Raw genomic sequence first — 13,048 nt, 5'->3', positions numbered from 1 at the left:
GTGGTTTATTGTTGGAAGGAGTGCAGTCGGTCGTTGGTTCACTTTTAGTGCGAAGTGATGCTACTAAGTGAGGTTTATCCGGTGAAGGTGCGGGTCGAGCTTGGCACTTACAGCTATAAGTCGGATGTTGTGCAGGACAAGCGGGGCACTGCAGTGGACGCTGCAGGTTCGCACAGGTGCGTGTGGACCGGAGTCCAGCACAATATCCACATTTCAAGTTATTCCTGAAGTTGGCGGTGGTGTGCGTGTTATATCCTTGGCAACGCTCACAACGGATTGGTACTGGTCGTACAGTGCGTGATGGCTCGACACGGTGCAGTTTGCGATATATATATATATAAGCTCCTTTATCAAGTAACTGATTGATGGTGTCTGCATTAGAGATAACACTCGGACCATGTAAGTGGGGCCGCGGTCGTTTCGAATAGAAACTTTGTGCCCTTCTTTTGTTAGTTCTTGTAGAATCTCATCGTCCGTAAGGTCAGGATTTACATCTCATATGACCACAGGGAAAGCAGGTGGAGGAGGCGGCTGTTTGATTCTCCTGTCAGGCAGTTTAGTGAGCTGTGCATTCTTGTCAAAAATTTCATAATTGAACTTGTTACGAATAGTAGTAGCCAAATGCTGATAAGGAGATTTGATGATAATCCAATTTCTGATGGCAACAATTTTTGAGATCTGAGCTCGCTGATAATATTTGGTGAGCCTAATGCTATCTCGGTGATGACGTTTCAGAGATGGTGTGGGATGGTGATCTATAACTGGAGATCGTGATCTTTCCGAGCTATTGTCGATACTGTGTGAGCGGTTCCTACGTCTGATATCTGAATCTGCAGTGAATACAGTAGAACCAGCTATGACCGTAGGAAGTCATCGGGTTAACCATGGCCCCAAGCCCACTGGTCGAAATGAGAGATGAGCAACAATGAGATGTGAGATGAAATATAAAATGAGTGTGATGAAGTTCAAAGAACAAGGTACCCTTCGAAAGCGATAACTTTCGTCAATCCTGTAAGTGCAGTACGTGTGTTATGCTCTCGGGTACGTATTGCAATACCTGGTCCTTACTGACACATTAACAAACTCAAGACAGGCTAGGTTTCTTGGATTGGTATGAAATAAAAACATATTTTTGAGAAGAGAATTTCAGTTTAAACAAGGAATGGATTTTCTTATAAGATATACATTTTTGTTGAAGTGTTTATTGATTTATAGGGCATAATTCATTCCATTAGCATTAACCATCAATTAGTTGCATATTGAACTGACACTAGAGGGTTACGCCCTCTCTCTTGGCAAGTGATATGTTGAAAACAAGTGCAAACATAAACAACGTTAGTTGGACAATGTGATATAAAGAAAATAACCGAAAAAATGTGAAAGTATACAGTGATAAAGGATATATAAGAGTACAAGGTGAACATAACACTATGCAACACTCAATTTGTCCTTGTATTATAATAGTGATTTTCTGTTTTGTTACCTTGAAAATAAGTCGGAAAGGTGTATTTTTCCATAAAACTTCGCTTATGTAGGTAGTAGCATCGAAAATATGGATTCTGCCCTATATTAATGAATTTATATGTGCATGTTCAAACGTTGGTTGGATTAAGTTTCATTTAAATTTGATTGAAGCATCTGTCAACAGTGATTGAGAGATTCTCGGTAGAAGAAACATGTGCCACACTTAGCAAAGTGTTTTAAGCCTATCTGTAAGGATTTAAAGGTAATGTATATAACCCTAAAATATCCTATCATATTGGCATTGTGTCACTGCATGTCTTTGTTGTTAAAATTGTTCGTAAAACGTAGTACATTCAGCCGATTGAGCAAATAAAATATAGTGAAGACATACAGAAGTGGGAACCAGGAGCGTCATTTCAGATTTTTCTTGGGGGGGGCAAACCCCTTGATATAAGTAAAATTTCGCGTATTTCACTGATTTACTACTATTTTATTGATAAAATCTATAGAAATCTCAAACTCAGGGGGGGCAATTGCCCTTCCCTGCTCCCCTAAATGACGCCCCTGGTGGGAACACAATCTTTTCATGAAACAGTGTTTCCAACTTATGCTAATTTTCTCTTGACAGGTAATTTACTTCACTGTTTTACTTTATGAAATATGAATACGAGTAATACAATCGCTCCATAAATTTTACATGTTTCAAATGTTAACAACATCTATATCCTAATTTGTAATATTTCAGTCATGTCAAGGTCCATCCATTCTGTTATGCCTGTGGTGAGTTCATAAGGACAAGAGCAAAAAGTTATCGATTCCAAAGTCTTTGAAATTTTGTGGTGTGTATAAAGCCTACTTTGGAATGGCAGTGAATGGTCAAGATAAATTATGGGTACCCCCCATGTAGTCTGTGACCTGTGCAAAAGTACATTGGAAAATATTTACGATACTGTTTATTTTACATTACACATCAAGACTTTGTTTTAACCAATTTGGAAATGTTATTGAAAAGAGTGTTCACCTCATATAACATACCTAAAACGGTTGACGTGTAAACTAGTATTGCCAAAATCGTTCATGCACTTAACAGTACAATCATTCATTTGTCTTAAAACTTACATTTTTTTCTTTACTTTATTATCGAAAGTACTGCAATAAGTACTTGAATGTCATTTTTTTTTAAATAAATAAATAACAGCATTTCTTTGAAAAACACTGGTACTTTTCATTTTTTTACTTATTAATATTTTCCAAAAGTATTTAGGAATATTTCTGTTTCTTTAGGTTAGTACAGAGGGAAATGAGGATCAATGAGGTTCGCTATCCCCAGAGTTTGGAAGGAGCCCATGGACCACACTACAAACTGTTACTTTTGTATGATAGATCCAACAGTGCGTTGTAGGGGCAAAAAATCAACTCCACGCTCCTATTGTAACATTACTCCTTAAATTGCGCCAATTCCACATTCAGACGAGTTACCCATCGTCACTTCTCCCGTGCAGGATATACCTTTGTGTAAAGAATAGGAAGTGCAATCTGATAGTGATGAGAACATTGAACTATAAAGATATATCTAATAGACTACCGTATTATTCTAACCAAGCAGATTTGAACAATCTCATTCGAGATCTGAGTAAAGATGGAAGCGAACTTCTTCTTTCAAGGCTAAAACAATGGAAAATAGTTGATAAATCAGTAAATGTAACAGCTCAAAAGAGATGGCACGAACAGTTTTGAAAATTCTTTTGCATGAAAGTTAGATTGTGCTTCTGCCAAAATATAATGCTTTACAGATACTCTGCATCATGAGAGACTGATTTTATTTATAGATAGCTCATCTAGAAGTCTGAAGGCTGTGCTTCTGCATAATAGAAATAGGCACCCGTCTGTTCCTGTGGCTCATTCCGTCTCTACGAAGGAAGACTTTAGCAACTTGAAGACCTTATTGGACAATTTCAGTATACAAAATATGGGTGGCAAGTGATAGGGGACTTCGAAATAACTGCCTTACTCATGGGTTTGCAGGGTGGTTTCAAGAAATTCCGTATTATATATGTTATGGGATAGTAGGGAGACAGATGCCCACTACTGGAGGAAGTACTGGCCACAACGAGAGAAGTACTTTGTGGGAACAAGTAACGTAAAATGCAAGCCATTTGTGTACCCTAAAGTGATATTGAATGCCGTCTACATATAAATCTTGGTATTACCAGGTAATTTGTGAAAGCCTTGGATAGGTATTCTAACGTATTGAAGAAGTTACAAGACATGTTCCACAGATATCACGTGCTAAGATGGAGGCTGCAGTGTTTATAGGACTGCAAGTGAGAAAAATGATCCAGTCCACTAAGTCCTCCGCGCTGCTAACAGATTGAGAAACAAAGCCTGGAGTACATATTCAGAGCAATATTGTAAGCGATTTCACCAATACATTACGACTTTCGAATACCCTTATCTTGGGCAATATAACTAGAACATGATGGGGGACTGTATCAGGAGATAATTAGTGAAAATGATGATACGCATAAACGAAAACGTAGGAAAAGGTCATATTTCCAAGGTGTACACATGGGTATCTATGTACTCAAGGTATGTATTAAAGGGGCCTACACTTTTGATGTTACAATGTAGGTGCTGAGAAAATTAGTAGCAAACTCCTTTCTTTCATTGCAATGGAATGTCTAATACATTTCATAGGGTTATTTGTATTAGCAAAAAACTCGATGTTAAATTTACAAAAGCGAAGTTTCATGAGAATTGTTCACATTTTCTTAAATGTTCGATGAATATGACTAAGGAATCAGCAATAGCAACTGAAGGACAAAAAATTTAAAGTGTTGCATAGTGTAATTGGAGTTGTAATTACTTTATCATGATTGATGAGATGAAAGTGCCTCATACGCCACAACACAGTGAAATGGTTAATAGTAACGAATGCATGTTATTCTTCTGTCTTGGGGAGTCTCAAGACTGATGTAGACATGGGGAGTGCAGATTATTGGTGGGGGAGAACAGTGCAGCTATGGAAAAAGATGTGGTACGGCTTGATGAATGATTTGACGTTGAAAGAATCTGCAATGAAAGTGATCCATAGGAAGATTGATTACGTGAAATGTGATCAATATACTCAATGGTGTATGACAATATTTAAAAGAGGAATTTTGCTCAGAGTCTATGAAGATTGTGTCCAGAAAAATATCTTTATGAGATTCTAGGCTTTTGGCTATATATCCCTTACGTGAGTGAGATGTGTTCTACAAGTGGTAGAAAGTCTATTCGATTGTATAGTTCTCGGTCAGGATATGGTAGTTTGATGCGGTATGCTAAGCGTACTGCATGGAACTTCATAATTTTGAGCCTACTGTAAAACTTAGATTAAGCTGGAGATCAAGCAATATGGTCAAATTTAAGAATGCTGCGCATGAACGCTTTATATGTGTTGAGAAGCAATTTGGAGTTTAGCCCCAATGCCCCCCCCCCACTAGCCTGCGAATTAATTGCAGCCGATTTTTCGATTTAAGAACAAGTTTCTGGAGATGAGCATTCCATTGTAATTTATTATCGTACGTTATTCCTAGATATGTAACTAATTTAGATGGTTCTAATCTGTGTGTTCCGACAGTGATATCAAGCAGATGGGGTTTACGGTGAACTTTACTGCGGCATTTAGGTGGTATGATGACTAGGGTCTGAGTTTTCTCGTCGTTGACGGTGAGCTTTCATTTCGTACACCACGCAATAAAATTATTAACTGTGAGTTGTAAGGTTCTATTAATTTGTTGTATAATTGTTCCGAGAGTTAAGAAAGCGGTGTAATCGGCATATTGGAATAAATAAGTAGGAGGAGCAGGTACTGGTACGTCTGATGCATATAAAATGTAGAGAAGAGGTGACAAACTGGACCCTTGAGGCACGCCGGTATATGGTAAGATAGGATGGGAAATGGAACTGTTGATACCGACATATGCGATTCGATTGAGTATGAATGAGAAAATTATTCTAACGGAAGTAAGGGGAAGTCTAAATTTAAGCATTTATAAAATAACGCATAGTGGCAAATTCGATCAAATGCTTTCTCCAAATCCATTAAAATTATCAAGACGGTAGTGATCTGTTATACTGATTTACAAGTGTAGTCGTTAGACAAAGCAACTTATCATTAATATTATATGATGGTCGAAATCCGGTTTGGAAAGTGGGAAGAAGTTGATGGTCATACAAATATGGATGTAAACATTTCACTAAAATGTTTCCCAATACTTTCCCCAGTGTTGCAGTTAGTTGTATCGGCCTACACGAACTTACAGAATTCGGAGGTTTGTTCGGTTTTAGGACTATACATACTTTAGAGACTTTCCATTCAACTGGATAATATCCTGTACGGAAAATAAAATTATAGATAACTGCAAGAAGGAGAAAAAACTGTACTGAGTATTCCTCGATAAGTCGGTAAGATATTTGGTCAAAACCAGGCGCTGTATTACGTTTTCTTTTGATACTCGTCTGAATTTCGTCAGAAGTTATAGATAATGTTAACGGTTGAGTTTCATCTAAGGTATGTGTAGTTGATTGTAATAGTTGAGTGATGTTACCTCAAGCTGGTAAGTCCTATAAAAAAAAAAAAAAAAAAAAAAAAACTGAACTCCAACTTCTAACTTTGAATTTGAAACCATTGATTTACGGTTGTTTGTATTTTCACTTTTAATAAAGAAAATATTTTAAAGTATGTGTACTTTAAATAAATTATTTAAACACATTTTTTTTATAAAGTTTATATATTAAAATTGTTGTTCAAAGCCTTTGTATTTTAATAAATCTTCTCCAAAATCAATGCAAATAAATTGTGCTGCCATCTTTGGAGTTCTTTTAAACTATATGTTTGTGGACGTTTATATGTTTGTGGCCATTCCTTTCGACAATGAGATGTCGGAAACTACAGGCTCTAGAAAGATGACGTTTTCACCGATCGATTGCAAATTTTTGCATAGTTCTAATTGAATATTTAAAAATCATGACCATTATTTCTTTATTTCATTTTTACGGGTACACTGGAAGCTATAAAATTTATAAAAAAAACTAAAGTATCATACCCTACGCATTATACATTCCAACACCACATAGTTGTATATAGGGGTTGTCTCAGGCGTTTGTTTCATGGACAAATAATAATGAAAAAGGAAGGATAACCATTTCTCCAGTCTAAGATGACTCTTTATTTTTGGAGTATTTTGCCCAATGAACACTTATTTTGGAGTATTTGCCCAATGAACACCATATATAACTGACATAATTAATTGTGTATGTAACATATTTGCTTATTACATACTGCATGCAAGAAGATAGAAAACACTGATCATACCTGAGTTAGAAACTTCAACGGGAAGTAGGCTCAAATCTTGCAAAGGGTGCGACACATTGAAACAAATAATCGAACAACTCTCCCCTTTATAGTATTATCCTTTGCGATTTTTATAACGACGTCTTTAACTTTGTCTGTAAAGGGACATGTAGAGATGTTGTGAGGAATGGCAAAGAGATTCATGCTTATATATAAATGATGCGCTGTGTAGAGACCGCAGGTTCAGCTAGTCTATATATTAAAATTCTAGGTTTATACGTTTGTGGTCAAGAAAAGTTTATATGTTTGTGGCCAATCCTCTCGAGAGTGAGTTCTCGGGAAATATAGGCTCTAGAAAGGTGCCGTTTTCACTGAATAGATTGCAAATTTTGTGTAGATTGTTCAGTTCTAATTGAATATTTTAAAAAATAGCCGTTATTTCTTTATTACATTTTACGGGTACACTGGAAGTATTGAAATTTAAAAAAAGTAAAGCATCATATCCGACGAGTTATACATTTCAATGCCACACATTTGTATACGGGGTTAGTATATCTCTCCGGTGTTTGTTTCATAGTCAATTGATAATGAAAAACGAAGGATAACCGTTTCTCCAGTTCAAGATTAATCTCTTGTTTGGAGTGTTTTACCCAATGAATACCATATATCACTGACATTATAATTAATTGTGTATGTAATGTATTTGCTTATTACATACTGCATGCAAGTAGAAAGAAAACACCGATCATACATAAATTAGAAACTCCAACCGGAAGAAGCTCAAATCTTACAAACGGTGCGAGATATTGAAAAATTTCCCCTTTATAGTCCCACTTACCGATTTTTATCAAGACATCTTTTATTTGTGTCTGTAAAGGGACATGTACATATATTGTGAGGAATGGCAAGGACATTCACGCTCATATGTGAATGATGCGCTGTGTAGAGATTGCAGGTTCGTCTAGTTAAAGGTAATGTTCTACAATATTATTTGTATTTAACGAAAAAAAAAATGTCCGAAGGTGAGGCGTATAGGAATCAATTGATATCACTCAACTGAAGAAAATTATATAGATGAATTCAAATAATCCTCATATGAATAGTTTTCGAGGTAAACGAATTTTTAGGTGCTAAAAGATATGTCTTTCGTTGCTATTAATAACTGATGGATTTTTTCTCTCCTAGAACATAGTTTATTTATGTGTGTACTGTATAGGATCTATGTAAAAAAGATCACTGTTAAGTAGTAGATTGTATCTATTATTCTCGCTCACTGCTAAGAAAAAGACATATATAACCATAACAGCGACATACATGTTACTTGTAAAATCATTCTTTCTTTTCCGAATTTAATTATCTTTTTCATTTGTAACCCTCAAACATAAATGGAGAGGCTTGCACTTGGGCATTGCTCTTTTTTTTATTTGAATTTTAAGGTGCATGTTACAAAGGTAACCAAGAAAGTTCTCTCGTTTTTTGGGGAGGTCTTTGCTCAAATAGCCCTCACATCGCGAGTTGAATAGGAATGGAATTAAGGCGAAGGTCAGTTGTTGGTGTGCGTATATCTAACATATTACTTGATTGTAGTTACACGGTGAACTTGCGTAAGAGCAGAGTGAACATGGGACCTCCACAGAGCGTCATAAGGGCGTGTATGCTGTACGAGTTTAAACTGAGGTCAAGCGCCATTGCAGCGGGGCGAAAAATATGCCAGGCGTTTGCTATTGACTACACGGACAGTCCAGTGGTGCTTTAACAAGTTTAAGGATGGTGACGAAAAGCTCGAAGACGCACCACGTGCCGGAAGACCAACACATGAACAAAATGAAGATCTTCAGGCAGTAATTGAGACGAAAGGTGTCCAAATATGTGAGGAACTAGGACTACAATTCAGTGTGAGTGTAGAAACCATTCGGCAGCACCTCCACCAACTTGGAAAGCACTACAAGTTGGGTTGATGGGTCCCACATGATTTAACTCCGGACCAGAAGGCAACGTGAGCAGATTCCTGTATGTCTTTGGTGTTTCGTCTGGGGAAGAACCCATTTTTGGACAGGGTATTGACATGTGATGAGAGGTAGATCCTGTACGAAGCTCCACGGTGCCGTCATCATTGGTTAGCATCAGGCGAAACGGTTTCAAAACAGACGAAACCAGCATTGTACCGGAAGAAGGACCTCTGATGTGTTTCGTGGACAACTCGCGGCATCGTGAATGGGGAAATGCTACCAGCTGGTCAGAGCATCAATACAACGGTGTACTCTCAGCAGTTGAGTCGTGTTTAAGAGAAACACAAAACTCTGGATAAGACACTTCTGAATCGCAAAGGGGTCTTCCTATTACAGGACAACTTTAAGCCCCACGTGGATAGGATGACTCGGGACACTATTCTACGTCTTGGATGGGAAACACAATTGCACCCACCATGCTCCCCAGACATTACACCATCTGATTATCACCTGTTCCATTCCTTGGACAATCACCTTAGAGGACACCAGTTCAAATTCCTAGTAGAGTTGAAGAGGTATACTTGATAAATTCTTCGCTTCACGACCCAGCAAGTTCTACCGCGATGGAATCCATGGCCTTTCAGAACATTGGCAAAAGGTCGTCGATGATGATAGGGACTATTTTTGACCTTCCAGGTACGTCTTAAGTGACATATCGATATTCGAAGGTGGGGGTGAAAAAGTGACAGAACTTTCTTGGTTACCTTTATATTTCCTGGCCAATATGCATATGGATTTTATATATACAAAATACTAGTAAACATTAGGAATTCTTTCATAAAAAGAGTGGAAGAAAGGTCAAAACTTATGTATTATTATATGTTTCAATTGAACATTCAGAAATAGTGTTACGAAATTTAGTATATCATGGCTTTTAGCTTCAAAGAATATGACTCGAACATCTATGTACATATAGATGACACAGAGGGAGAGATGGAAATACATGTTGATCATCAAATATTTTTGTCTTGCCGGTGGTAGCTCATGTGGTTCAGATCCCACTCTAAACTTTAGATTCATGTCTTATACAGCCTCGCTAGTGAAAGGGATGTTAAACTTTACTTCAACCAATTTCTCGCGAAGAAATTTGTAAATAGTACTGACTACGAGACAAGAGTTCAGGACTCTCATGTCGAAGAGATGTCGTGAAACTGATGTAGTCTCTAAAAAGCAGGATAGAGCAAATTCTATCCTGTCAAAAAAATTCTGCCGCATCATGTCTTGTGGGTAGAGTCCTATTTGCCAGTAGCTAATAAATAAAATATAACTTAAATTAATACCAATGGTAGTTGTTCTTGATTCAAATAGCTGTTTCCTCTCTTCCTTTGTTATTAGTTCGTATTTATACTTATTGATATTCCTTATAATCAAATTTCCAATTACTTCTGTTTTTCCACGTTTCTTTATTTTCATTGCCTGCATTGTGATTGGTGGCCAAAATGACTCATTTTCCGGCAAAGACTGTAAAATAAACAGATTTTTTGTAAAATTAGAAATACCATATGGGCTACGTTATACTTTTCTAAGCTAATTGATATAATTACTGAATAACTGCTTTCAACAAATTTTTAAATTGTACTCTCAATAAACTAAGAGTAGTCAATTTTTGTGAGCAAGTAACAGAAGACTTGTCTTTATAATGAACGAAAGTGGGTTATACAAATCTTATTTCTGTTGTGTTATAATTTGGCATCTAGCCTGGTCAATAGCTATGGTATTCAAGCAAACAAAGTAAACTAGCATTGCAAATGGATAGACACTATGGAAAGTTGTCACATGAATATGATTATTTCGTACTCTGTAATCCAAAGTTGCTTGTAACACAGAAAAATGTGATAATTTTGATTATGTAAATGCTTGAGTTGAGTTGAGTTTGAGTTTAACATCCCTTTCAGAAGCGAGGCTATATGAGACTTATCCTACTGATTAACATAGTATCCGAACCACATGAGCTCCCGCCGGGAAACGAAGCCAGGTCTCTTACGATAAGGACGCGTACGCTAACCTCTTAGTCACAAAGGAACTCTATGTAAATGTTTGTACGTACACAATACAGGGCAGCCTACATAAAAGTAGGCTGGCCGGGTAATACCAGAGACGATCAAATAATTGTGTATAATTCTATTAGTAATTCCGGCAGACGCTGGTGTACCGCCCGATGTGCAGTTGTTTAGCACCTTGCAAGGTCAGTTTGTTTTTGGCGCTGTTATGTGGCGTCGGAGTGCCGCCCGATGTGTAGTTATGTAGTTGGAATTTCCTGCTGTTCTGTTCCGGTAGACAAGTCGCATTTCTTTGCAAGACACTCACGAACCAAATGGTGTTCGAGATATTCAGCAGTGGATAAAACGAAGGCTGCGAAAGTTCTACTGAAAATCCACATATCCTTCCCAGTGCACCCGATATGAATCTCGAAGCTTAAGCAGAAGCTATAGAATTAGGTATATGTTCAAGAATGTCATTATATTAAGTAATTACTCTAGATATTACTTATCATAGACGAGTGATAATTTAATAGTTCATTACTAGCCTGATATTTTATTAAATGCAAGCTTTCTCTTTTGCAACTTATGCAACAAGAAGCGTTGGACGCACGGACTGAGGGATTTCAATATTGCAAAGTAATAAAGATTGATTTTTTGCAAGTATACTATTTGCTAACCATATACCACACTTGGAAACAATTCCTGGCGCTGGTGCATGAACTGTTTACAGAAGAGCACACAGTAAAGAATAAGTTGTTGTCTCCTAGTCTCCCGGATTTATCCTGCTCTTTTTCTTTTTATTTCTAGGAACGTTAAAACAGAAGATGTGTGCAAATAATCCCATGCTCTGGTTCATCTGGAAACGACATCATCCGGAGAGTCTCCATAAAGAGCTACAGGTTTGAAGTTAGCCAATATTATGCGACGAGTACGGAACATAATACTGATTACATTCTATTCCGTAATCAATGGGAGGCCACTGATTACATTTTCCTACTAACTCCACCAGTACCCTGTATAACCACGCCAGGCTATGTTATGTGGGTCACCCTATTTAAAAACTCCATATTAAAATAACCTACCTTGAATTATTAGGTTTGCGAAAGCAGCTAGAAATAACAGTACAGGATTTTCATCTCACTATTTCAATAGTCTCGACTGCTAAATAATTCTCAATGAGTTTTCCTTTTTTAATATTTTCGCATTTCAATAGCCAACAATAGACTATCCACATTCAGCCTAGCTACAAATTAAATAAATAAAATAACAAAATATATATGTTTGCTGTCTAATGTACCTCCTGTATATGATTTAGGCCCAGTTGCATGTTAAAGCTTATGAATTGGGAGCACTAAATCTTTTAAAAATTATTTGGTTCTGTGTGTCTTTTAGAAGCTTATCAGCAATGAAATATTAATTTCTATAGTACTTACTACTTGAATACTTGAAACTGGTGGTGAAAAGTTGGGCATTTCATTTTTAGTGTCAGAAGAGTCAAATGATTGCCCAAAGACAGTCCCAAATATTCGAATCGGAAAATTCGGAAGAGGTTTGTCTAAGTGCACGCTTCTGATTCCCCACAAGAAAATATCCATCCTGAAACAAAGTACATTCTTTAAAAAAAGATGATGATGAAATGAAATGAAATCTTTGAGTTTACGTCCCACACATGTGTCGGCTAGACAGAGGAAAAGAAGAAAGAAAGAAAAATTTCAGTAGAAGCATTTAATATTACCAGTACATTGAGTATGGGAATAGTAATTAATATCGTCCTTACATAATTTTATCAATATTAGTCAATATGTACTTATAAGAAATTGGGAAAAAGTATGTACAGCACGGACTTTGTTTTCCTGTTTGTTTGTTAAAGTTTAGTATCTCTTTTCAGCACCACGGCCGTAAGGAAATATGGGCCTCCACTTTTAAGGTGAAATCCGATTCACAGTAAAGCGTTCAATGTTTCCCCATTGAAAATCGAACCCAGGACTACTTGCACTAAACGCGCGCTCACTAATCTTTAGACCAGTGAGGTGGCACTAGGTAGGAAGTTATCGGGTAAGTGAACTCTCGTTGCGGGATTTGTAAAAAGTTAGCGTTTGAAAGCTGCGGAAGTTCCCTCGTGGCTATATGACAAGCGTACACCTACGGTGCAGGAGATCCAGTGATGAGCGCAAGAATGTAGGTCTTGTAGTTTGTGCAAGAGTCTTGCATGCAAGACCAAGACCATGAATCCCGATGCAATACCAAGACCAAAA

General features: G+C 37.1%; 1 protein-coding gene across 1 annotated transcript in view; it reads right to left on the bottom strand.

Moving 5' to 3' along the window:
* LOC145663723 (fer-1-like protein 6) overlaps positions 1 to 12,381 on the bottom strand; it is a 140,507-nt gene extending 128,126 nt beyond the window's left edge. Inside the window, exons 1-2 of the mRNA XM_081729806.1 lie at positions 12,227 to 12,381; positions 10,092 to 10,272 (exon numbers count right to left, since the gene is read on the bottom strand). Coding sequence (XP_081585932.1) covers positions 10,092 to 10,272; positions 12,227 to 12,265 — 220 coding nt within the window. The 5' untranslated portion in view covers positions 12,266 to 12,381. The remainder of the gene's footprint in view (positions 1 to 10,091; positions 10,273 to 12,226) is intronic.
* Between the last annotated feature and the right edge of the window lie 667 nt (positions 12,382 to 13,048).

The sequence above is a fragment of the Thermobia domestica genome, chromosome 11 (assembly GCF_964235325.1).
Source record: "Thermobia domestica chromosome 11, izTheDome1.hap1.1, whole genome shotgun sequence".
Taxonomy (NCBI): Eukaryota; Metazoa; Arthropoda; class Insecta; order Zygentoma; family Lepismatidae; genus Thermobia; species Thermobia domestica.
The sequence above is the reverse complement of the archived record's forward strand: the minus strand, read 5'-3'. Positions and strand labels throughout refer to the sequence as shown.